Genomic DNA, 26,622 nt, shown 5'->3' with positions numbered 1-26,622 from the left:
CCATCAAATTTAATTGAACTTGAGCAGTTCTGCAAAGAAGAGTGGGCAAATATTGCAAAGTCTAGATGTGCAAAGTTAGTAGAGACATATCCCAACAGACTAAAGGCTGTAATTAAAGTAAAAGGTTGTTTAACAAAATACTGACACAAGGGGGTGATCCTTTTTCCAACTCAGTGATTCTGTTTTTGATTTATTTATTTTTTGGACAAGTTGGTGTTATATCTTTCACTTGGATGTTATCAGTTTCAAACAAAAACTGCGTGTCTTCATTTCAGGCTGCAAAGCAACAAAATGTGATTATTTTAAGGGGGGGGGGGGGGGAATTCTTTTCGATATTCACTATAAATACAGCAATCAATAAATAATGTGAACTACTGAGCAGATAGCCCAACACCTAGACACACAACTAATACACACTAGGAGGAGTGCTGCTGTAATAAGAAAGAGGGAACCCCATCTGTAAAGACAAAAGCAAGGGAAGGGAGAAAACAGGACAGACCTCTGGTGTAGTAAAAAGATCACAGAGCTTTATTGAAAACAACATGTTATATATTCACAAAATAAAGTGAGCACATATAGTACACAAGAAAGAGCTCATGCAACACACAACAAAGTCACAAGGAAAGGATGGATAAGCAGCCACAGTGTTCGGATCACTCTGTGGGCAGCTAACAAGTAAAGAGCTGGGCCAGATACCAAGTCCCTGCTCAGCTCACTCAATCCCAAAGACAGCACTCAGTGGACGGTGGTCTCCTGTAAAAGGAGAGTCGCAGGGCGCGTTTCGAGGACTCCTCTTCAGCGAACCTGAAGAGGAGTCCATTAAACGTGTACTGCGCTCTCTTACATTTAATTTTGTGAGTATATAACATGTTGTTTTTTACATAAAACTCTTTACTACACCAGAGGTCTGCGCTATTTTCTCTCTTCCCTTTGCATTTGCGTGTTTTATATCAGCCTGGAGTTCAGCTTTGAGTAGTAGGAGTTATTATTACTGAACAAACAAAAAGTGCACAAACATCATGTGACACCTTCATAAAACCTTTAATAAAATTTGTAAAGTATGGCACCCAGAAACATTCTTTGTAAACAGTTTTTTCCAAATAAAAAGGACATGCACAACTCATCTTTACAGAAGATAATGCTAGACAGAATGCAGGCACTGCCACTTGCATGCATCACTGCTGACACCTTTCTAAAGGTGGGCCCTTTGCATCAGAGACCTTGCATTAGCAGGAAACATGCTAGCGATGAAAGGTTGAGCGTAGATTGCTTGTTTTTTAGATTAGATTAGATTAGAGTTAAAGTTAGGGTTTAAGATGGCCTCCATTGTAATACATCACCTCTCCCTTTGGAATGCTGTTTCAACAAGGATACAGGATTCTCCTGTGCCTCTAGGGTTCGTGTGAATCCCGATTTACATAACTGGTAAAGTGCCAATGTTAAGTTAAGGATTAGGAATAGTTTAGATACTGGGATCTTTTTGGGAAATGTCAAAACTTGCATATTATTAGTGCTAAATGCTCATGCTGAAAACTAGCAAGCACAAGCTCTAAATGGTGAAAATAAACATAGTGGCCACATTTTTGCTGAAAATTTTGCCTGGCCTATATGGTGCTGGCACAACTTTCCTATCATTCATATGTTACTATGGACAGGCATTAAACTCAAAAGTCAAGTGGGTAAGGTGGGGCCTGTGTCTGATTCCCTCTTCATGGTGAACCTCAGCCAGGTATGCAAACACTTTCAACTCAAGTCTTTAAATTGCCAGTCTATCATGACCCCTTCACTGGTGACCTGTAAATGTTGTAGAGATTTAACAGGAACTTTAGAAGAGGCTATAAAAGGTATGAGTGTGAAATAATAGACATTTTCAGCCACTGGAGGTTTCAAATGAGAAAAGAAAAGACAACTGCAAATGTTCTATTCTGTTTGATATTTATGAGCTTGGCTGTTAGGATAACCTGCCTACCGTAGGAAAGGTGAGCTCCAAGATCAAGGTGTACTACGTGTCGAGGATGTTGACCAGCACAAGTTCAAATGTCTATAAAAACTGACTTATTGAACAAAGGCAACAAACAAGGTTTAGGTCTTAGACGGGAGGAATGAAGCATGTATGCTTTGTATGCCACATATTCAATGTATTTCATGCTAGATTTTTTATTATTTTTTTAGGAGTAGGGCATGGCTTAAATACCTTACTTTTTTTGCAAAGGTTTTAACTTTATATACACCTCAATAGCAAATTCTAAAAGCGAATAATCAGAGAAGCATGTTTGCAAGGCTTTTTTTCTAAATTAAAGATATTTGCTGTAATGCTGGTTAGTGAATGGGAAGTTCTAGATTCTACCATGCATTAGATATTGTAATTTTCTAAACTATTAAGCCAAAAAAATTGGAGGAGTTGAGGTACTGAAGTAGGATGACTAGACCTGGCTCACAATCAGCATTCTAGTTCATTCCAAAGGTGGTCAATAGGGGTCAGGTCATAGCAGGACAATCAAGTTCTTTCATACCAAACTGGTGAAACCCAGTATTTATGGAGTTGGGTTTGTGTACAAGGGCACAGTCATGCTGTAACAGAAAATGGCCTTCCTCAAACTGTTACCACAAGTTTGGAAGAGCACAATTGCCTAACATTTCTTTGAATTCTGTAGTATTACTAGTAACGTTCACAGGAAATAGCTCAATGCAATCCTTTCAGGGGTGGGCCCACCTATTTTTGACCATATAGTAGGTGTGATGATTAGATACCACAATCTTTTGGCCATATAATGTATAGTCTGCCAGTTGCTCAAGAATGTATTTTAACAATCCATTTAATTTATTTTCTTTACCTATCCTTATCTTTTTCTGTTTCTTGTGGTCACATCTTTATTTGATTTGGCCTTTAACATTTTCTCAATAGACTTTATTGTCTTCACTGGTTTGCTTTTGAGCACACAAATTTAAATTCTAAACCGCTGTGTGTTTTTGCACTCTTTTAATGTTCTCCATTTGTCTTTCAGTCTTGGTCTGCTCGCTGTCCCTGTGTGCGGCCTCCTCCTTTCTTTCCTGTCCTTCACTGTGTATCTGTAACTCCGACAGCATGGAGGTGGACTGCAGTGGCCGAGGACTCACATCCATACCGCCTGATCTTCCACAGGACATCCGAATCCTTCTACTGCTCAACAACCGCATAACCTCGCTTGCTGGAGGTCCTTTCTCAAACTTAACATCTCTGCACCGCTTGGACCTCTCCAATAACTTCCTTGACCAGTTACCTCCAGGCCTCTTTGCGGATCTGGGAAACCTCACAGAAATTCGTCTTCGGAACAACAGCATTCGCAGTATAGAGCGAGACCTCCTTCAAGGCCTGCCACAGCTTCGTAGACTGGACCTATCCCTCAACTTTTTGTCCCAGTTACCTCCGGGATTGTTTGATGACTTATCGACACTCCACTGGTTATCACTGCGCTCCAACAGGCTACAGAGTTTGGACAGGATGACTTTTGAGCCTCTAGGTAGCTTGGAAAACATTCAATTGGGTGACAATCCATGGGAGTGTGATTGCAACCTACGAGACTTCAAACACTGGATGGAGTGGTTCTCGTACAGAGGTAGGTGACTACGCTTCTATATTGAATCCAGAATTCTAAAACTATCTTGCTTAGTCTCCTGGATCCTCCACAGACCAGCTGTTTTAATAGAACCAATGAGGCCATTACCCTTGAAAACAATTAGAACTTCTACAGCTGCCCTCTCATGAAGGTTTTTTAGGCCAGAATAAAGTCTGTAATGCAAGCCAACGTAAGTCCTAATTTTTTAAATGATGGATACAAGGGGAAAGTGTTAGAGCCTTTGTTTTATCGATAGAAACAGGCAGATAGGCAGAAATTGTAAAGACCTAATCGGAATACCATAGGAACAACAGCCCTCAACCACAGCTACGTTCTGTGAAGGTTATCAAGATAGTGAAACAGTGGGATGTCAAATAGGTAACACACAAAAAAAAACACAAAACAATCAAAAAACAGAAGAAATATTAAATGGCATGGGTAGCCCAAAACTAAATAGAGATAAACTTTTCTAACTATGCAAGATATGCCGCTAAGCTCTGCATGGTGTAAAAGTATTAAAAGCCTGTAAATGACCAATTGCAGTCTCAAAAGGCGAAGCTGTAGTGAAACCATGGGAAGGGAGCCAGTAACATCAGCATCAAAACGCGTTCCCAACTGCTCAGATCCGAGGAATGACATCAAGCGGAGGAGGTTCATGGTTTTGCGGCCGCACTTCTGTTTTTGTAATTGGTCACAGGAATTCCGCAGTAGTGCTTGGTTATCATCTCTCTCTCCATGTCTGTGGCCAAGGCTGGGCAATCACCATCTGATATTGTCGGCTCCCTTCCTGTGGTTTCACTACAGCTGCACTCACCCACCTAACTTCAATTACCTTTGTGAGTGTAATTCTGCTGGTCTTAGTAAATGTATGAGTTTTTAGTAATTTACTACACTATGCAGAACTGTTATTCTTGGTTGCTTTTTATTTTACTGATTTCTTTGTCCCTGCTGGAGAGATCACTCTCTTTAGGTTTCATGGTGATCCGTCACCAACATAAAAAATGATGGAAACTGAAACATGAAGGTGAAGGATAATCTTCCAAAAGAGACACCTTTTTTACTGAAAGGTGAGAAGGTATTGCCCCTAAATTTGAAGAGATTCCACTCCACCAAGACACACAGCCAAAAAAAACAAAAATTACTGTAAGTGATTCTAACCCTTCACTATTCTATCCACAAATTAGCTTATGATACACGTTAAATGGATGATCCAGTGGCGTAGCTACAGGGGTCGCAATGGGACCCTGCCCCTCATAGAGAGGCTGTCAGATCAAACTCCCCATCGTGCATCAGCACTGGGAGCTCCATCAGACATTGAAGACATTAACCACTTCAATACAGGGCACTTAAACACCTTCCTGCCCAGAAAAATTTTGAGCTTTCAGCGCTGTCGCACTTTGAATGACAATTGCGCGGTCATGCTACACTGTACCCAAATTAAATTTTTATCATTTTTTTCCCACAAATAGAGCTTTCTTTTGGTGGTATTTGATCACCTCTACGGTTTTTATTTTTTGCGCTACAAATAAAAAAATACCGAAAATTTTGAAAAAAAAAATTTTTTTTTTTGTTTCAGTTTCAAAACTTTGTAAATAAGTATGTTTTCTCCTTCACTGATGGGCACTGATGGGGCTACACTGATGGGCACTGATAAGGCGGCACTGATGGGCACCAATGAAGTGGCACTGATGAGGTGGCATTGATGGACACTGATAGGCGGCACTGATAGGCGACACGGATGGGCGACACGGATGGACACAGATAGGTGGCACAAATTGGCACTGATAGCTGGCACGGATTGGCATGGATGGGCGGCAGAGATGGGCATGGATAGGCGGCACAGATGGGCATGGGTGGGCACTGATAGGCGGCACAGGTGGGCACTCATAGGCAGCACAGGTGGGCACTCATAGGCAGCACAGGTGGGCACTCATAGGCGGCACAGGTGGGCACTCATAGGCGGCATTGGTGTTATACTGTACTAATGGATGCCAATCAGTGCCAAACAATAATGCATGCCAATCAGTGATGCCCATTGTGGGCACTGATTGGCATCCATTATGGGCACCGATTGGCATCCATTGTGCTGACTGGCATCCCTGGTGGTCTAGGGAGGATTACCTTTTCCCTGGTGGTCTGGTGGCGTCCCTGGTGGTCCAGTGTGGGCATCCTCGGGGGGGCTGTGCTGATAATCGATCAGCACAGACCCCCCCTGTCAGAGGAGCAGCCAATCGGCTCTCCTCTACTTGCGTCTGACAGACGCGAGTGAGGAAAAGCCGATCACCGGCTCTTCCCATTTACACTGTGATCAGCCGTGATTGGACACGGCTGATCACGTGGTAAAGAGTCTCCGTCGGAGACTCTTTACCGAGATCGTAGTTGCCGGGTGTCAGACTGACACCCCGCAACAACGATCGGCGCGCAGCGGCTCATAATCCTGAGGACGTCATATGACGTCTGGTCAGGATTATGAAACCACTTTGCCACCGTCAATTTGTAATAGGGCGGGCGGCAAGTGGTTAAAGAGGAAGTAAACCCTGATGGGTTTACTTCCTCTTTGTCTCCCTGCAAAGGTAAAGCATAATGGGCTACTATGCATTTGTATGTGTGCAGAGCATTCCACCCATCATGTGAAACACTGACGAGTATTTTAACCTATCGCATATACTGCAGAGTATTCCACCCGTCCCATGATACACTGCAGAGCATACTACCCATCCCAGGACACACTGAAGAGCATTCCACCCATCCCATGGCACACTACAGAGCATTCCACTCATCCCATGGCACACTGCAGAGTATATTAACTATCCCATGATACAATGCAGAGAATTCCACCCATTCCCCTGACACTGCAGAGTATTACACCCATCCCATGATACGCTGCAGAGCATTCCACCCATCCTATCCCCAGATAGTTCCACCACTGAGTATTTCACCCAGTGGTCACAAAGGTCGCACTTGTGACCGGGCACTGGTGTTCCGCCACTGTGGAGCTCCAAGAAAGGGGGCACACTGCAGAACATGTGAAAGGCTCCCACTGCGGGGTCGTAATAAAGGGACCCACGATGGGAGTAAAGGGGCCAGTGCTCAGAGGGAAGGGCCTCTGGACCAATGAGTCAGGGGGGCCCTTCATGTTTTTTTGCACTGGGGCAATGAAGGTTATAGTTACGCCTCTGGGATGATCTCATAAAGTTCTTGACTTAAAACTGCTACATACGGTATACTATATATTGTAACTGATAACTAATACAGTAGTAAAGATATCTAGATGATAAACAATACTATGCAGTATCATATAAAACTGTACAAACCAACATTTACATTTGGGTACGGCCTTGTCTCACTACTAGATAGATGGCTGGATCTGTTCCAGATCAGCTAAAATGAAAAGTGTTGGGTGGCCCAGTGTCTATATGTGTGCCAGTTAAACTGAAATTCCAGCTAAACACTTGTTTAGTATTTGATAGAGTGGGAAACCTGGCAGTAGTTCGAACTCTGCTTCATTCTGCCCTACAGCAAAAAAGACAAAGTTCTGGCTGGAGTTCTACTTTACACGAGAATTACTCCTTTTATAACAGTTCCTTAACTCCAACAGTGTCAGGCTACCTTTCATTCCTGTGTTTGTCCCTCCACTATAGTGCCATTTTCCAAATTCCTAGAGCTGTCCCTTAACATTGTACGTGACCTGGAATTTTGAAGTTACCACAGCATGCGGTCTCAAAGTTTTTTTTTTACTATTCCTGAAGTTCCAAAGCACGGATCAACCTCTCCTGCTGTACGCATGTTGACACTATCCATACTAAAGAGCAATCCTAAGTAGTAATATAATTTTGTAATAAAGCGGTGCACCTGTTCGCTGTCACAGAGCTCGGAGATAATTATCCACAGTCTGGCACAACGAGGGCTGTTACCGCTTTTTACATCTGCCACAATCACACTCCAGAAAGACGGAACATTTCTGACCAAGAAATTAAAAAAGAATTCTAAAGTGCAACAGTGTCAATTCATCAAAGCTGATTTTTGATTGCATTATTTTTTCAATTCACTGAAAAATGTAATTGCATGGATCAGCATAATTTGCCCCAGTTCTGTTATCTGTTTTTCCTGTATTTTGTATGTAAAAGTCAATTCACAAAGACTAAGAACCAGAAAGACAAAAATTACAGGATCACAGGGGTTTTTAATTTAAAAAAATATTGTCAGCTTCTAATTGGCATAAACAGTGAGACTGTGGGGTTAATTTACTAAAGGCAAATAGAATGTGCACTTTGCAGTTACACTTCAGATCTTAGTTAACAAGCAAAAGCTCTGCTGACTTCATCCAATCGTGTGCAAGCAAAAATGCAGTTTTTTTTTAAATTTCCCTTGCACGTGATTGGGTATTTTTTTAATGTTACATTTTTAGCTTGTTTACTAAGCTCTGGAGCAACTGCTCTTGCAAAGGCAACTTTGCAAAGTGCACAGTCTATTTGCCTTTAATAAATCATCCCCTGTATGACATGTTTCAGTAGCTACATATTTTTGTTTTACTTTGAGAAACAGTGGGAAAGAATTTAAAACCCTTTTAGGCTTTTATTAGTGTATGTGTTTCCATTGCAAAGATTGTTCCTACTTTCTGCCTTAGTGATCACACAGGAAGTGAAGAAAACTTCCGTTAATGGAGTCACAGACAGCAATAAAACCCAAATGAAGTTTCAACCCTTCCCTCTCTTTGTTTTTGTTGGAATTAGGTTTTAAAGTAGAATTAATTCTGCTTAGATTTTGTCTTCCATTGTTCCCCCATCTCCCGCTCACCATCATCATTACATTTTTAAATAAAATCGGTTTACATTAACATAGCTTGTTTTATGATCATTAGTGTGTTTCTGTGCTTCTCTAAGGCTCCATTCACACCTGATCATGGCCGGAATCACCGCAATTTCAAATCATTGCAAAATGCGTGACATGTTTGCGATGCCATTACTTCTTAATGGCACCCCAGTTGTGCGGTCAAATGTGCTGCGCTTGTCGCTCAAAAAGGAACATGAGCTACTTTTGAGCAACAGCGTCGTACATTGCAATTTGCTGCGATTGCAGCACGATATCACTATTAGAAGTAATGACATTGCAAATAAATAAATACATTTTTTAACTAGCAAGATTGTGACTATGTTTTTAATGTCTTCTGCTACAGGTGGTAAAATTGATGAGCTGCAATGCACCCTCCCCAAGGACCTGCGTGGGAGGGACATGCGGATGGTCCCAGTTGAGATGTTCAATTATTGCTTACAACTAGAAGATGAAAACAGCTCTGGACCAGTAGAAAGGCCATCCTTGCCCTGCACAAAGGCAAGCCCCGCCCTCGCAGAGCCAGACCCAGGGCCAGACTGCCCACAGAAACAGAGGTACCGTCCTGCCAGTGTACGGCGAGCCATTGGTACTGTGATCATCGCGGGAGTAGTTTGTGGCGTAGTCTGCATCATGATGGTAGTGGCGGCAGCGTATGGATGTATCTATGCTTCACTAATGGCAAAGTACCACAGAGAGCTAAAGAAGCGACAGCCCTTGATGGGCGACACAGAGGGGGAGCAGGAGGAACAGCGTCAGATCTCGTCAGTCGCATGAGGAGAGCTTTAACACCAATGCAAGTAGCTGATACAGAAGCATCCATTTTGTCCAACGCAGGTTGCCATGCGCACCCGTTCGGCAGGAGAGCGGTTGTACGAAAGCCCTGTTCGGGTACATCACAAAGGGGCACAACAAAAAGCACTTAGTCTACTTCTAGAACAACTTAACTATCAGCGGCACAAGATGGCTATCAATTGTTCAGAGGAAATAGAAGCAACTTTGACGTAACCCAATCGTACAGTTACATATTTACCAGCACAAGGAGATCTAAAGTTAAACACACTGAACAAAACAAATTTTTGGACACCAAACATAAACCCTTTGAAGAAAAAAAAAAAAGCACAAAAAATGTGCAAATGATAAATATGTAAAGAAAAGAACACAGCTAAGAAAAACGTCACTTTTTGTGGCAGAAGCATTGGTTGATTCCTGATTCAACATCTCTGGATATAGCTGTAATACGGAGTATAGTGAGAATACTGCCTGCTGTGATGTGGATTTAGGAGACTATGTTTTGGTAGAACTGATGTGCTCATAGAGTATCAGATCACTAACTTTGCCGCTCCCACTGATATTGCAATAAATAGAGATGGCATTCAACTTTTTGAAAACAAAAAAACAAAAAGATTACATTTGGCTGATTATTTTTTGCAATTTCTTTTCATAAGAAAGGTAAGATTCCAACAAACAGGTTTTATAACAAGTCTGTTCCAGATTTTTTTTTTCAGAGGCTGCAGAGATTTGCAGTAAAATAGTCATTTTCGTATAAAATGTTTCCATATAAAATTCCATCGGAGGGACTTACAGGACCCGGCTTTAGAGGAAAATTCAAAAGCAAACCCAATCCTGGCTCTGCAGTTGTTTTCATCAAAAAATCCAAAAATGACGTCTATGCTGCAGTTGGTCAGTAGCATTAACATAGCAGTTTTTTTTGTTAATTCTTTCAGTTTCTTCATATTTTATTACCTGTTAATCATGCCAGTAAATATAATATTTTTCACTTCCTTGGCCAAGGCATAGGGGTCCAGCAAAAGTGACAGTTACAGATGGGACAAGCAATAGAATGTTGCCTAGGTTGTTTACAATAGTCACCTTTTATCCCAAACAGTTTTTAAAAAGAAACAAAAAAACATTTCTGTAATTGCTTAAAGCGGAGGTCCACCCTAGAGTGGAGCTTCCGCTCATTGGAACCCTCCCCCCCTCCGGCGCCACAATTGGCACCTTTCAGGGGGGAGGGGGGTGCAGGTAACTGTACAGTACAGGTATCTGCACCCACTTCCGGCGTAGATTCTGCAGAAGCTACGCCCCTTTCCGCAGAATCTACGCCCCTTTCCGAAGGTCCCCCGCTGTCTGCTGGGAAACACATGGATCCCAGAGACAGCGGGGACCATCCTTATTGCGCAGCGCGACTCGCGCATGCGCAGTAGGGAACCGGGAAATGAAGCCGCAAGGCTCCACTTCCTGATTCCCATACCCAAGATGGCGGCAGCAGCACCCGAGAGACAATCGAGAGATCGACTTCGGGTGCCGACATCGCGGGCGCGCTGGGCGGGTAAGTGTCATTATTTTAAAAGTCAGCAGCTGCAGTATTTGTAGCTGCTGGCTTTTAAAAAAAAAAAAAAAAAACGGCGGACTCCCGCTTTAAAGGGTGTTCTCTGTGGTTGGGCTTTAACATGTTTGTATGCTATTTAAAATTCAGTTAAAGTGTTACTAAACCCACAACAGTAAAATCAGTCTGTATATGCCGTAAAGCATGCTTGTTTTACTCACTGTGGGAGGGGTTAATCCTCTGCATTGTGTAAAAAGGCTATTTGATGCTGTTTTCTCTGATTCTCCCCTTTTTCCACAGTCTCCAATCCATGTGCTGATGGTAGTTCTAGGAGGCACTCTGCACATGCTCAGTTTGGTGTGTATTGCTATACAGTTTTTTTTGGGGGGGAGGGTGTATGTGTTCGGCACAGGGCCAATCAGCACTGTCTGGACAGAGGGTCAGAAGTCATGCAGCCTCATAGGACAGCCAGGGAAGAATGAAAACTTCTCCTACAAGCTTTTATCAGTGCTGGGCCAGACACTGATAGAAGTCACAAGACTGCTAAAAATGCTGAAATAATTGCATTTCTGTGTACCATGGAAGACCAGATATAGTGAATGCAGGGTGCTGGGTTTAGTAACACTGTGGGGTTGATTTACTGAAAACAAATATACTGTGCATTTTGCAAAGTGCAATTGCACTCTGCAAGTTCAGAACTTAGTAAATAAGGTAAAGATTCCCTTTGCAAAGAATACCCAATCACATGTAAGGGAAAAAAAAAACTGAATTTTTGCTTGCTCATGATTGGGTGATGGAAGTCAGCAGAGCTCCTGCTCATTTACTAAGCTCTGGAGCAACTGCTCTTGCAGATTGCAACTGCACTTTGCAAAGTGCGCAGTCTATTTGCCTTTAGTAAATTAACCCCAGCATCTACAACACTGCTATGTGATTTCTCACAGAACAAATAGCACAGTCCCCCTGTTACCAGAAGTATAAAATCATCTGATTTACTGGCAGGATAAACAAGTGATAAAACTTTGTCACAGGGGAACAAAAACTGCAGTTGTTAATCCTAATGATATGTCATTTTTGATTTTGCCAATAGTTTTCACTTTAAAACATTTTTTCATCAAGTAAAAGCCCAAAACATGCAAACATATAAAACACATTTGATTCCAAGTTGCATTGATGATATTTGACCCCTTATGACCCCAGCATGTCACCAACCAGGAGAAGAGAAGCAGTCAAGGACTACTGCACCTAAAAGATTGATGTTTAATTCTATATATCAACCAATGGATTTGCTGGTTTTGATTATTCATTTTGACTGGCTAGTTTTTCTGGCTCCCAACCCTTCTTGCATTTTTCTTTTGCAGTGGAACATCACTTTTACTATTAACTAGTTTTTTTTTGATATTCAAAAAAGTGTTTAGCTGATGCCACTCTTGAAGAGTGTGAGACCTACATGATTAAAAAGTCCATTGCTATCTACTCAATGCCCAACTGTGCCCCAGCTGGGAATGTAAAGTAGTAGTGAAGACCAACAGGAAGAAATGATTAAAAAGCAATACAGCTATTTGTCCCCTGAACAGAGAAATGCAATAGGCAAGTGCCTGGAGCAGCCTTTACTTTTGAAGCCAATGAGCAGATAAAGTGATTGTTATTTAACATGTTATACTTACCTGTTCTGTGCATTGGTTTTGCACAGAGCAGCCCCAATGCTACTCCTCTGGGGTCCCCCCTGCCAGCACTCCTGCCCCTCCCCCCCGCCGAGTGCCCCCAGAGCAAGCCACTGGTGTGTATCTCAACCCAGCCCCCCTGCTCTTTCCTCACAGGCTGTTATTGACAGCAGCAGGAAACAATAGTTTCCACTGCTGCCTCTATGGCCAGTGAGGAGAGAGAGAGCAGAGAGCACTGGACTGAGACCAGGCTCAGGTAAATATAAGTGGGGGGCTGGGAGAGCTGCACACAGAAGGTTTTTTACCTTAATGTAGGGATCTCCAAACTACGACCCTCCAGCTGTTGTAGAACTACACGTCCCATGAGGCATTGTAAAACCCTGACATTCACCGGCATGATGAGTATTGTAGTTCCTGAACAACTGGAGGGCCATAGTTTGAAGACTCCTGCAAATGCATAGAATTTAATGTCCAGAAGATACAATCCCAAAAAGGGCTCAATTTGCATACATTCCTTGTGCTCTCTTTCTCTTTGTCATTCTCCAACGATTATCCCAGTTTTCGAAAGAGTTAAAATGGTGTGCAGGGCACAATTGCTGCCATATGCAAAGCAGGAGCCTAGTCTCAAACTCTCATTTGCACAAAGAAGAATATGTGCACTCGAAAATGTGATGCTTTAAAAACATGCCTCCGGATAATGGAATAAAACCTACAACTGTGTTAGTCTGCATTGACCCCGGACAGCAAAGAAATTCAAATTATAGCTCAGATCCTTTCATACAAGCCTTCAGTGTTCTGAAAATGACATGCTATACTAATGTATATTCATTTAAATGTTTTTTTTTTTTTTTTACCCCTTTAAAATAAAACTGTGTCCAGGCATAATACGTTCAAATACTTACATATTCTTCAAAAGCAGTAAATTAACTTTAAAGGCTAAGTTCACTTTTTTTTTTTTCTTCCAGCTTCCCTGTGTACCAATATAGCATTTATATACCTCTTTTGCAGAAAAGAAAAAGCTTTCTATTTTTGTCCTAGACCAGGCTTTTCCTCAGCTACCAGTTTGTTGTATAAAAAGAAAACTTCTCCATTGCTTCCTGCATGGCCCTTAGGTTGATAAAACGGTTAAGACACAGGGAAGCATTCACCAGCTGACCTTGGTAACACACCCCCTGCACCAGCCCTCCCCTTCCAGGAAATCGTGTGCATGGTTTTCGAATACAATCAGTGATCTCACTAAATACACAGCCATCAACAATTTTTTTACCTTACCTTCATCTTGCATAGATTGTTAATTTGGCAGTGTGTGCAGGAGCTGAGCAATCAGATAACAGCGTATGTGGAGCAGAGCTGTAGTATTAAAAACAGGAGCAGTATGTCCCTGCTGTAAAACTCACCATACATGATACAATCCGATTGTACAATCTCCTTTAAATCTACCATAAATTATGTAATGCAAGGGCCTGCCTGGCTGGATACAGAGTGATTGCATAGATAGGTGTGTCCTCCTATTATATAGTTCTGTTATTACTAATATTGATAGTACAGGGATTGCACAATCAGATTGTATATTGTATGGCCACCTTTATACATCTAAAATGAACTAGTTGTATTTTCGGCCATTATTTAATGCACAGTAAAAACATGCAAACTGCAATGGTCCAAAATGTCCCATGAGCTACATTGTCACGTGTAGGGAAGCCCATTGATATCATGCGTAATGTGGAGAAAATGAGCCAAAAAACATGAGTTTCCACTACGCTAGGTATGAATGGGGCCTAAAAGTGAAATTGGTGTGTTTACACAAGAACAATGTGGCTTTATTCACATCTCCGTGTTTCTGAACGCACAGCAAACTGCATAGAAAACACAAACTTTGCTGAGTGTTTTGAAAACGCACTGCAAGGGCACATTGCCTTGCAATGCCATTAAATGTTAATGGCAGCCCGAGTACAGGTGGAAGGTGTGCGTTTGCCGTACGACAAATGTGCTGCAAATGCACCAAAAAGCACGGGTAAAAACACACGCCTCTCCACTCCAAAAAAAAGTTCTGGAGCTTCTTTGGGACGTTTATCATGCATAGGGCAGCCTATACGAGTGAATGGGCCACCCTACGCGCGAGGAGCGAAAATGTTCCAAAGCGGTCCAAAAAAAAAAACATGTGCGGGAATGCGAGTTCCCGCCATGAGGAAATGTGACTAGGGCCTGGCATATGAGTGTCTCGTCCACTCCTGCCTATGTACTTGTATAAAGCTGTCCATACACTATGCAATCTGATTGTACAATCTCTGTACATTTTCCTGTAGATTTACCAGGTCTCTGGAATAGGAGGACCCACCTCAACAATCTATTCAATTTGTATTAAATCAGACAGACTCTTGCACTACATAGCTGATGGCAGATCTAAAGGAGATTGTAAAATCAGATTACACAGAAAGTGGGTGCAAATCATACAAGAGGTGGTATAGTAATGAGGGAGGATTGGTCCAGAACTGATAATACACGCAAATTCTGTGATGCAGCAACTCAGCCAGTGCATGATGGGATTCAAAGCTTCCTGGGTGTCACATGAGCTACAGGAAGTAATGCAAGCAGAAAGTATTTTTTAAAAACGGAAATAGACAAATTACATTTCAAAGATGCTATAGATGAGGTGAGTGAGAGATAAGCACATTGGGATGGCTTGGCATAAATTATATTAGAAAATGCTTCTATTTATTTTACAGTAGAAAAAAAATCTCTCATTTTCTCCCAGCAAATCATTCAGCTGCTTCTCCCAGCAGTGACTCAACAGATCAGCTTACCCTGCTCTCAACTCCACTAGAAACATGGCAGCCTTCCAATGTAGACACAGATTAGTAGCACAGGGGGGAGAGGAGAGCTCAGAAGCCTGAGACCCAACTTGAAATTATTCAGTTCAGCTCTTCTTAAATGTGAGAATGAACTTCTCCACAGTGTCTGTAGCTACCAAATTGATTGAAGGCTTATTTAACTTTACTTACTGCTTGTAAAGAAAATGAATATATTTGAATGTCCATAGCCTGGCTACAGTTCTACTTTTCCCAAGAAAGTTAAGCAATCTGAAAATACTCTGGAATCCAAAATCTGTAACATAGGAAGAATATATTTTTCTATGACATAGGACCAAATCTCGATATATCTTCCCTCTAATCCATGCCCCCCTCCCGTCCAATGCCCTTTTCCAGTTCCCTATCCCTCTTTACAGTGTATATAACCGAACTGGATCTACTATTCTGTAACTGATGCACTTTATATTTGATGAAAAATGTGATGCCTGTTATTCCTGAACACAATTAAAGCATCCAGTAACTGAAAACCAGCGTGATTTTTTCTTCAAAAATACTTTTTTCCCACACACAGGTGACTTTACCCAAGTAGTCCTGCAAGGTGATGCCACCAGTAAGCCTCCCTTAGCCTAAAGGGACCAATGACAGAAAAGGCTGCCATTACCTTTGCATAAATAAATACAGAACCAAATAGTATATTTCCATCTCATAGATGACAACTGTCTTGGATTCGCTGGACAGTCCCATATCTTGGCACTCTGTCCTGCTGATGCTGTGTCCTGGGCTTGCAATATCTGAGTTACTGCACCTGCACAGTAATTCAAAAAAGCATTACATGTCAGGCATTAGGGCTGCGAGTAGGCATTCCCTGCACATTTAAAGGTGAGACCAATCTGTAAAGTGGGTGTGGATGGGTGCACCTCCCCAGAAAGTTGGCGCATGAAATGTGGTACATGAGTGGGGTTAACTGTGTTCTGGGATACGGTACCATAATATCGGCAATTATGCATTTGCAGGCATACCAGTGAAGTTCTAAGTTGTTTCTTCATGTAAAGTAAATGTATTATTTAATGAAATCTCTCCCATAAAAACAAAATCTGTACAGAGAAATTCTAAGGATGCCACAAAACCATTTTATTGTCTTCCAGCTCTCACAAAGGAATATCTTCCTTGTTCAGCTGTGTGTGTAATCTGAGCTTCTGTCACTGAGGGCTAACTAAACTATAGACTATTCACAGCAAAGCATTCAAATCTGGGACACCATGTTTTAGACCCCTTTCACACTCCATTGCTTGTAGTGCAAAAAGCTGTGCAGAGATCAGTGGTGCAAAAAGAGTGACACACACGTAAATATACACTATATTGTGAAAAGTATTGGGACGCCTGCCTTGACATAAACATGATCTTTAATGGCATCTGAGTCTTAGTCCATAGGGATCAATATTGGTTTGGCCCAACCTTTGCAGCTATAACAGCTTCAACTCTTCTGGGAAGGCTGTCCACAAGGTTTAGGAGTGTGTCTATGGGAATGTTTGACCATTCTTCCAGAAGCGCATTTGTGAGGTCAGGCACTGATGTTGGACATGAAAGCCTGGCTCATAGTCTCTGCTCTAATTCATCCCAAAGGTGTTCTATCGGGTGGAGGGCAGGGCTCTGTAAGACAATCTTGTTCCTCAACCCCAAACTCGCTCATCCATGTCTTTATAGACCTTGCTTTGTGCACTGGTGCTCAGTCATGTTGGAACATTCCCAAACTGTTCCCACAAAGTTGGGAGCATGAAATTGTCCAAAATGCCTTGGTATGCTGACACCTTAATGCCCCATACACACGGTCGGAAATTCTAACGGAAAAAGTCAGATCGGATTATGTTGTCGGAAAATCAGATCGTGTGTGGGCTCTATCTGACTTTTTCTGTTGGAATTTCCGACGGAAAAAGTTTGAGAGCTGGATCTAAAATTTTCCAACAACAAAATCCGGACTTTTTCTGATCGTGTGTAGAGAATTCCGAAAGTGCCACGCATGCTCAGAAAAAATTTGGAGATGAAAGCTATTGGCTACTGGCCTCTACGTAGTCCCGTCGTACTTGTTTTACGTCACCTCATTCCGAACGATCTGATTTTCCAACAACTTTGTGTGACCATGTGTATGTAAGACAAGTTTCGGCCAAAATTCGTCAGAAAAAATCAGATGGATTTTGTGGTTGGAATGTCTGACCGTGTGTATGGGGCATTAGAGTTCCCTTCACTGGAACTAAGGGGCCAAGTCCAACCCCTGAAAAACAACCCCACATCTAATCCCCCCTCCACCAAATGATTTGGACCACTGCACAAAGAAAGGTACATAAAGACATGGATGAGTCAGTATTATTGAACCCTACGGACTAAGACTGGGATGCCATTAAAGTTCATGTATGTGTAAAGGCAGTTGTCCCAATACTTTTAACAATATAGTGTAGCTTGGAATTCTATTTGTATAGGGAAGGAAGGGGAATGTTTCCTGTTTTTATTTTCGAGCTGCACAAAAACCAATTTACAGAAATACAGCCACTAGGATTCTACACACCTATTTATGTGATAGAAATGTGGTACAGCAACCATGTAAACATACAAACGTCTTATCCAAATTTACTTTCAGGCAGAAAAAAGATCTTGAAGTGTGTACAAATGTCACAATTGTCCTTTAATATGCAAAGAAATTCCAAACATGCTTTGGGCCAGCTATCACAGATAGTCTTGATTTCTGGATTATGTAATAATCTAGTTTAATAATCTAGTTTTGCTTCCACAATGTCAAGATCAGAGGGGACACAGCGAGACCCCTGCAGCCTTCAGCGATAGAGATTAATGGTCCTGGCTCGACAAACCTGGTAAGCATGGAAGCCAACCATCAATCTCAAAGACAGGGATCGGCCCTAATCACCATCCTTTCGTGCTGCTCTATGGCGTAGACGAACCTGGAGCTGTGCATATAAATAGATTTGTCTGTCAATGACCGATCCTAGAGAAAGGACATCTCTGCCAATACGCCAAAATAATACCCAGGGATGTGTGGCCTCTGAAGTGTGCAGCCTAAGGTCACTGCTATTCTGCTGTGCTAAAAGGCCTGGGCATGCTGTAATCCCATCACAACATATTTGATAAACTGGATTGTAGAATAATTATTGGCATTGCAAGGTTTCCAGCCACACAGTTAAATGCACTTTAGCTTTAGCTGGACCTGTTTTCAGTATGCTCAGTGATGTGTCACTTCCAGGTATTTATTAGCTTTCATTCACTGACATCTCGGTGCCACTCCCTCCCCCCCCGCCCAGCCCCAACAATGCCTTCATCTGCTTTTCTTTCCAGAAAAATGGTGCCATCTTTAATAGGACATCATTCAGGGTCACCATCTACTTCCTGGGCTAAGATGCTGAATAAGAGATAACACAATTATGTAAAGGTTACATTGTTGCAGTTTGATCACTGGGGAGCGGAGACTGAGGAAATGCTTCCTCCTGCCTGCATTAGGGTGATGACTTCATCTTAACAAAGTCACTAATTAGAGACCAAGGATGGATTTTTTATGCTCATGCACACTAGAAGCTAAGCCCTGGTGCACAAGGCTCCAGCTTTAAGCTGTGGCTGCAGACCACAGCAGCACCATCCAGCTCCATCACCAGCAACATTTGGGGGAAGTCTGAGCCCATGGGTGAATGCCCTGAACGCAAGCAGTCTGTGTTCTTGACATTGATCCTTGAGCGCATATGCCCATAAACATGCATAGCGCTAGGTGTTCTGCCTAGTCCTGTCCAGACACAGCAGATGTCAGGCTGCCAGCAGCGGGCTGGGCAGTGCAACAGTGCCAGAGCCTCATGCTCAAGGGCTTAATGTCCAGTGGGCATGAGGCTGAAATGTGATTTTTATTTTTTGTAAAATTATTCCATTGCTGAATAATAATCATACTATGCTGTCCAAAAAATCTGACAGCAGTTTTAGTCTCCCTTGGGCTACCAGATAACATCCATTTCTGCAGGAATTGTGCCAAAGGGCACAACCTAAGCAGAGCTAATGTTTGGGTAGTGGTGCCCCTTTGACAGGGAATACACGCCCATCAATCAGTATTCAGCAGGGTGCCTGGAGCTGCTGGCAAGTGATTTTTATACAGCTTTTAGTAGAAGTTTAGGTTTTAGGACAGTCGGAATTGGGTAGGGAAGGATACAGGAGCATTAGACTATCAGTAAAATAAACTGTGGTCAGATCACATTTTATGTGCATTTAACATATTTTACCTGTTATTTACCTGTAAAAGCCTCCTTTGTGTAGACATCCAAAAAGCCCAAAGACTGCTGCTGGATGCTGACAACTTGGTGTGGTGTCAGCAACCCCAGCAGACTTCGAGCTGTCATTCAACTGACATTCTATAGCAGTCTCTTAACTTTGTGGTCTCAGGGAACCCCTTCTAAAAATGTCTACAACTTATGATACATTAGTGTGATTGATGGTCAAGAATGCTACTTACACTTGCGGTCATTGGGAAGAATCCCCTCTTACAGATATCTAAAATTATCAACGGTGTCAGTGAGAACTAATCTAATCTAAGGCAAATATTGCAGATTGCTCAAGGAACCCCTAGCAACAGCTGGAGGAACCCTAGGCTTCCATGGAACCCTGGTTGAGAAACCCTTCTCTATATTATTATCCTTCACTTCTCCCCCTGCTGTAATATAAGTGGTTATGTAGGGAAGTGAAATGAAGGACGGAGGAGCTGGGCCAGCACAAATGTAACTAGACATTTCTGGAAGGCTATGATATCCAAGGAGGGAGGGGCTGTGCTAGAGAACTGAACTCTTCCTGAATTAGTCAAATTTTCAACCAAGTTCCAAAACGTTAAAACGTGAATAAAATCATTTATGGAGAAGAAAACAACACTGCAAGTAGACTTTTAAAATATAAAAATTTTCTGCGTTTGCTGTCATTTTTTTAAGTTTTGTTTTCTAAAGCAAAAAATTTTCGTTTTAGTTATGAATACAGTATGGAATGGTTAAAACTGCAGTTATTCCCATTGGGGAGATTTCCTGGTAGCACCTGTCCTGCTACCAGGACAGGTGCCCCTATTGGAGTATGTCTCCTCCACCCCTGAAAAACAGTAACACTGGTTTCTTACCTGCAGAGGCTTCCATCTTCACCTGGTCTTCCTTTCGGGACTGCGTGCTGCAGACGATTGAATGGCCGAGCCGCGATGGCGTCACTCCCTTCCATGTGCGTGGGATTCATGGCTGCAGCACAGATCTCTGAAGGAACGGCACAGTTGCCTATTTCTTCAGAGCGCATAAGCCAGTGGTGCCACCAGCTGCTGCTCACTAGAACATTTCCTAAAAGACTGTTTGAATCTTGGCCAGTTCAGCAGGGCCTGGCTAATATTCAAACCATGTATGGGCAGGGTGAATGTACCCAAGTTGATTTATCAATAAACCTGGGAACAACCAGCCTGCCAGATTTTACATGTGGTAACAGCTGTTATAGCCACTAGCAATAATCACTGTGTCCTCCCGGTGGGGATGGCTTTCCCAGCCAGGAGAACAAAATGGATTTGTGTGAGAGATTCCTCCATCAACACTGACTGTGTTAATTGCAGAATCATAAAATTTTCTTTCCTGCAAAGAAAATCACTCTCTCTATGGACAGCTTTACTTGTGTACACACTCATCAATGCCCGGGACCAGGCGGCACAGCACTCATGTGAAAGTTAACATTATGGTGGTACCCTGGCTTAGAGAGCTGTATACCGTAAGCAGTAGACTAACATACAGAGTTTCTCTGTGAAGTGTCTTGTCCCATGTCACTATACTCCCTTGCTTGATGAATGCTGTGTTTAGGAGGAGCACTGCTGATCCTATGCCCTCTCCACCAATCCAGTGTATCTCTGCCACTTCACTCCCAGTGACAGAATGAGGTCCCGCCATGCACTAGCGCAGAGCCTTATGTGTGCACATAATTAACGCCTCTCTCCTGTACCATGCGCTGGAGACCCAACCATTAGCGAAGGAGCCAGAACAATGAGGAACCAACCATCCCCTACACCAGGGTACCATGCTTTGTTGTATTCCCACCAGTCTATGGATGCCCGTGGCAACCTTTTGTAGTTCTCTTGCTTTTTGTACCCTGCATGTATGTACATTACAGGCCCTGTTCTTCTGAAACGCCATGTACCACCATGCACCCCTTTGAATAATTTCAGACCAGGCAGGAGAAGGAGCAGATCAAGCCCTATATCTTTTCCTGTCCGTGTATGGAGATGGGGCCCATTTAGACAGCTATGCACTCGGCGGTTGTGGTACTTGGTCACTTGGGGAGCCACAGTCCATTCTGAATATTGTGTCCGGGTTCAGGTGGTCTGAAACCCAGACACACAATTCCAAACCCGGACTGACCCAGAAAGGAGCCAAGTTCTACAGTAGTACTACATGTTGCAGTAGTTCTTCCTCTGTGAATCCCATGTGGAAGAGAGTATGCTTTTGTAGCCTACAGCAGGGGGCAGGACTCAGAAAGCCCAGGAAAAGAGAACCTAGACACAGTTAACCCCTTACCATCCTGTGCAGCCTGGACTGTCTGTATAGCTAAACAGTGCAATGAATACAACAGCAGAAATACGCTCAATGACACCCCTAATGGAAGCACCTACTTACACAGCAATAAATACCAGACAAGACCAGACACCCTTCCATACATGGCTGGGCCAAGAAGTAGGCAAAAGTGGAGGTTGCAGTGGACGCTTCAACAGAATGAGGCACAAAAAGTAGTTCACAGCTCATGAGAGCTGCACTTTGGCCTTTTGACCATGGGGAATAAAGTACTTTCCCCCGGCTCTATTTCCATATCATAGTGTAAAGACTCAGATGCACAGAAATTTTGAAAATTCTCACTGTGATGGGGTGGGAGCTCAAACCCCTCCCCCTTTCCTCGGGGATATAATGTACTCCAAAGACCCCCAGGGATACCCCCATTGACAGATTACTGAGATGGATTCTAAGCATGACTTCACCAGTATTCTACCAACATTTTATCAATAAAGCAGAAGATAAACAGCAGGTGGCGGCACGCACGGCCTACGATGTGTAAAATAAAAAAGGGGAAATGTGGGCTTTAAGAAACATCAGGTGAGATAGCCGGCATGACAGAGACCCCCTTCCACCAGAAAGGAACAGATGGGAGATTATACAGAAGATTAAATACTCAAGAGGATGAGAGCCGCCGTGCAGGATGAGACGGCATCCTGGTCTCCATGGCGACCAATTCGCCCAGCTGCAGGGGTCACCATGCGCTGTGCCACTATTCAAAGAAGCTGATAACGCAGCTACGCCAGCCTCGTGCCACATTTTATCATCCTCCTGTACGTTGATCAAAACAAAAGGATGCTGGCATGTGAGCCTTTGTCATTACAGCAGTGAAAACTATTTTGTGTCCTTGGCTAGGATTCATCATCCCGCCTGGCCATTCAGCCCTCTGATCTCCTGACACAGAGCCATTATCGCCTGCCAATCTGTGGCAGCTGGAGTCATTTACCAGAAAAAGCACACAGACTGGTTCATTCATTCAGCTCACCTTAATTTAGGTTTTATGAAAAGAGAAAAGCAACCAGAACGAGAAAGCTTACTTAGAAAGCACAAGTGTTATGGTACAGGACTGCAGGTTCTTGTTACATGATACTCAGACCATATTTATATATTTCATGTGGGTAGAACTGCAGTGGGATCAGAGAGAGGATGGAGCTGGAACCAAGGAACACTTAGGAATTATGCCTATTATAAAAATAAGGATACTGGCCAACATGGCTGTCGGCTGCAAAAAAAATATTCAGATGCACCCTGCTCTTAAAGAATATGGGGGCTGCTAATTCTTTTAAAAATGCTAGCTGCCTGGCTATCAAAGTGATCTTGTAGCTTCAGCACCCTTCAATGCAGTACCCCACGAGAAGTATGTGAATTAGAAGTTCCGATATCATTCAGCCTTTCAGATCTACATGCTTATTCTCAAACAAAGACAGACGTCAAATAGTATTTTTACAGATGGCAGTCCCCATAGGAATGAGCTAACCATTCCCTCTAAAATCTGGAACTGGCAGTGGGCTGGATGACTGACTACAGGCACAGCTTAAAGAGACCCTGTCACCAACTTAAAAACTGCAAGTAAAAGCAGAGAAAAATTCAAATGCTTACTTGCAACGTTTTCCTTGTGGATACATGATTTTGTTTGTTTGCAACTTGCATCTGAACTTGCTGCAAAATTTGACAAATCAGAAAGAGTCAGTTTCCTAGCACCATCCCCTCCCTCTTGAATGTCATGACCCTCTCCTCTTCTGAGAGTGTCTAGTTACTGTCTGTACTGGCCCAGCTCCTCTGCCCCTCCCCTAACCTCTTTGCACTGCCTTTTACGTAGTTGTGGGGGGATTAGTGAAGGGAAATATTATTAAGTGACAGTTCTGAGCCTGTAGAGACAGCTGACATCAGGATGAAGATGGCGGCACCCAGCAGCAGTCTAAGCCCTTGTACACGGTCGCAAATTCCGATGGAAAATGTCCGAACCGTGTTTTGTCAGATAATCCGACAGTGCGTGGGCTCCGTCAGAATGTCCGACCAACAAAGTTTGAGAGCTGGATATTCCGACAACATGATCCGATCGACTTTGTCCGATCGTTTGTAAAGAATTTCCGATCAAAGTGCCACGCATGCTCAGATCAAATTACAAGACCAAAGCTATTGGCTACTAGCCTGAAAGTAGTCCCCTTGTAACCAATGAATGTCATCACGTTCCGAACGATCGGATTTTCCAACAACTTTGTCCGACCGTGTGTATGCAACACCAGCTTCGGACAAAATCCATCTGAAAAAATACTACGGATTTTGTTGTCGGAATGTCCGACCGTGTGTACAAGGGCTTAGTGCTTTTAGAGCTCTACACAATGGAGGCTTTTACAGGTAAATACTGTATAAAGTTATAGGAAGATTGTTGTTGAAATAAATAGTATGGTGACAGACTTTCCTGTTTTGCATCCATGTTTCAAAACAAATTTCTTGTCCTTGGCACCCTTGAGTGAATAAAACAACTCCTGTTTCCCATATTTGGAAAGACTTTTTTCTATCCCAAAGCACATCCCTCACTCTGTGACCTCTGGTCGGAATGGGTTTTTCACTATTCACTTACTGACCTCTGGTCATAGAGTGAACTATGTAAAGCCCAGTACTATAGGTATCGCACACTATTAATGTCCATATTTGGAATCTACAGATCACATAAAATGATCATGTGATGTGTAATCTTCCCCTTTGAAAGTGGGCAAAGCTCTTAACCTGTGAGCATGCAGCCTGCATTTGTGAAGCTCAGATTCAGGACAGTTCAGACAATTGGCAGTCATAGAGAAGTCTCCTGCTGCAAAAAACAAATCCCAGATTTAAAAGTGGAATCACCCAGCAGCCAGATGAAGACACAGAACGCAATTACATTCAAACTGTTCAAATTTCAATGAAGTGTGCCTTTAAATGATGCAAACAAAATACACACCATCATCACCATGGATCGGTGTGAGATCTATTTCCTGCGAGCAAACATGGCAATTCTAGCGAAGCCCTGAGAATAATCATTTTTGAAATTTGGTGCAGCAGCGAGAGGGTTAACTCCCGGAGTGCAGGTGCCGCTAGCAGGAGCTGGCTTCTTGTCCCCGAGAAAGTGACTCAGACAGAAGGCGCAAGGAGATGCCCGTCACCATGACAACACGGAGACTGCCCCACTTCAGCTGTGCAGGATTCACGGGGGAACGCCATTGTCTTATGCTGCGTAATCTGCCTGGATGGTGTGTAGACTAGGGAAGGGCAAAGGGGGCTCCGAGAGGTCCCACCGGGTACAAAAATGATTTAAAAAATGTAAAAAAATTAATCACTGGGATTTATGGTAATATAACAATTTCCTCCAGTTCAATGTGTATTCCATTATAACAACACCCAAAATAAACTCAGGGTGACCTGCCTATTGCAAGTGCTATCATAGGACTAATACACAGACATCAGGGCACACTGACCTCTCCTCTCCTAATACACAGACATCAGGGCACACTGACCTCTCCTCTCCTAATACACAGACATCAGGACACACTAACCTCTCCTCTCCTAATACACAGACATCAGGACACACTAACCTCTCCTCTCCTAATACACAGACATCAGGACACACTGACCTCTCCTCTCCTCAATACAAACATCAGGACACACTGACCTCTCCTCTCCTAATACACAGACATCAGGGCACACTGACCTCTCCTCTACTAATACACAGACATCAGGACACACTGACCTCTCCTCTCCTAATACACAGACATCAGGACACACTGACCTCTCCTCTCCTAATACACAGACATCAGGGCACACTGACCTCTCCTCTCCTAATATACAGACATCAGGACACACTGACCTCTCCTCTCCTAATACACAGACATCAGGACACACTGACCTCTACTCTCCTAATACACAGACATCAGGACACACTGACCTCTCCTCTCCTAATACACAGACATCAGGACACACTGACCTCTCCTCTCCTAATATACAGACATCAGGACACACTGACCTCTCCTCTCCTAATACACAGACATCAGGACACACTGACCTCTCCTCTCCTCTCCTCTCCCTAATACAGACATCAGGACACACTGACCTCTCCTCTCCTAATACACAAACATCAGGACACACTGACCTCTCCTCTCCTAATACACAGACATCAGAACACACTGACCTCTCCTCTCCTAATACACAGACATCAGGACACACTGACCTCTCCTCTCCTAATACACAGACATCAGGACACACTGACCTCTCCTCTCCTCCTAATCTACAGACATCAGAACACACTGACCTCTCCTCTCCTCTCCTAATACACAGACATCAGGACACTCTGACCTCTCCTCTCCTAATACACAGACATCAGAACACACTGACCTCTCCTCTCCTAATACACAGACATCAGGACACACTGACCTCTCCTCTCCTAATACACAGACATCAGGACACACTGACCTCTCCTCTCCTCCCCCTAATACAGACATCAGGACACACTGACCTCTCCTCTCCTAATACACAGACATCAGAACACACTGACCTCTCCTCTCCTAATACACAGACATCAGGACACACTGACCTCTCCTCTCCTCTCCCTAATACACAGACATCAGGACACACTGACCTCTCCTCTCCTCCTAATCTACAGACATCAGAGCACACTGACCTCTCCTCTCCTCTCCTAATACACAGACATCAGGACACACTGACCTCTCCTCTCCTAATACACAGACATCATAACACACTGACCTCTCCTCTCCTAATACACAGACATCAGGACACACTGACCTCTCCTCTCCTGTCCCTAATACACAG

The 26,622-nt window shown here is 43.1% G+C and overlaps 2 protein-coding genes across 7 annotated transcripts in view; one reads left to right on the top strand and one right to left on the bottom strand.

Annotated features, from left to right (window-relative positions):
- Positions 1 to 15,753, top strand: part of LRTM2 (leucine rich repeat transmembrane protein 2) — a 108,685-nt gene extending 92,932 nt beyond the window's left edge. For both annotated transcript variants that reach the window (XM_077468883.1, XM_077468885.1), the window contains exons 3-4: positions 3,006 to 3,596; positions 8,773 to 15,753. In XM_077468883.1, the coding sequence (XP_077325009.1) occupies positions 3,006 to 3,596; positions 8,773 to 9,203 (1,022 nt within the window). In that variant the 3' untranslated portion in view covers positions 9,204 to 15,753. The remainder of the gene's footprint in view (positions 1 to 3,005; positions 3,597 to 8,772) is intronic.
- Positions 1 to 26,622, bottom strand: part of CACNA2D4 (calcium voltage-gated channel auxiliary subunit alpha2delta 4) — a 398,531-nt gene that overhangs the window by 171,692 nt on the left and 200,217 nt on the right. The gene's annotated exons all lie outside the window — the stretch shown is intronic.

This window comes from Lithobates pipiens, unplaced genomic scaffold (assembly GCF_037356315.1).
Source record: "Lithobates pipiens isolate NorthernLeopardFrog02 unplaced genomic scaffold, aLitPip1_a1.2 Scaffold_8, whole genome shotgun sequence".
NCBI lineage: Eukaryota > Metazoa > Chordata > Amphibia > Anura > Ranidae > Lithobates > Lithobates pipiens.
Note: the sequence above shows the minus strand (reverse complement) of the source record. Positions and strands in the feature narration are given on the sequence as shown.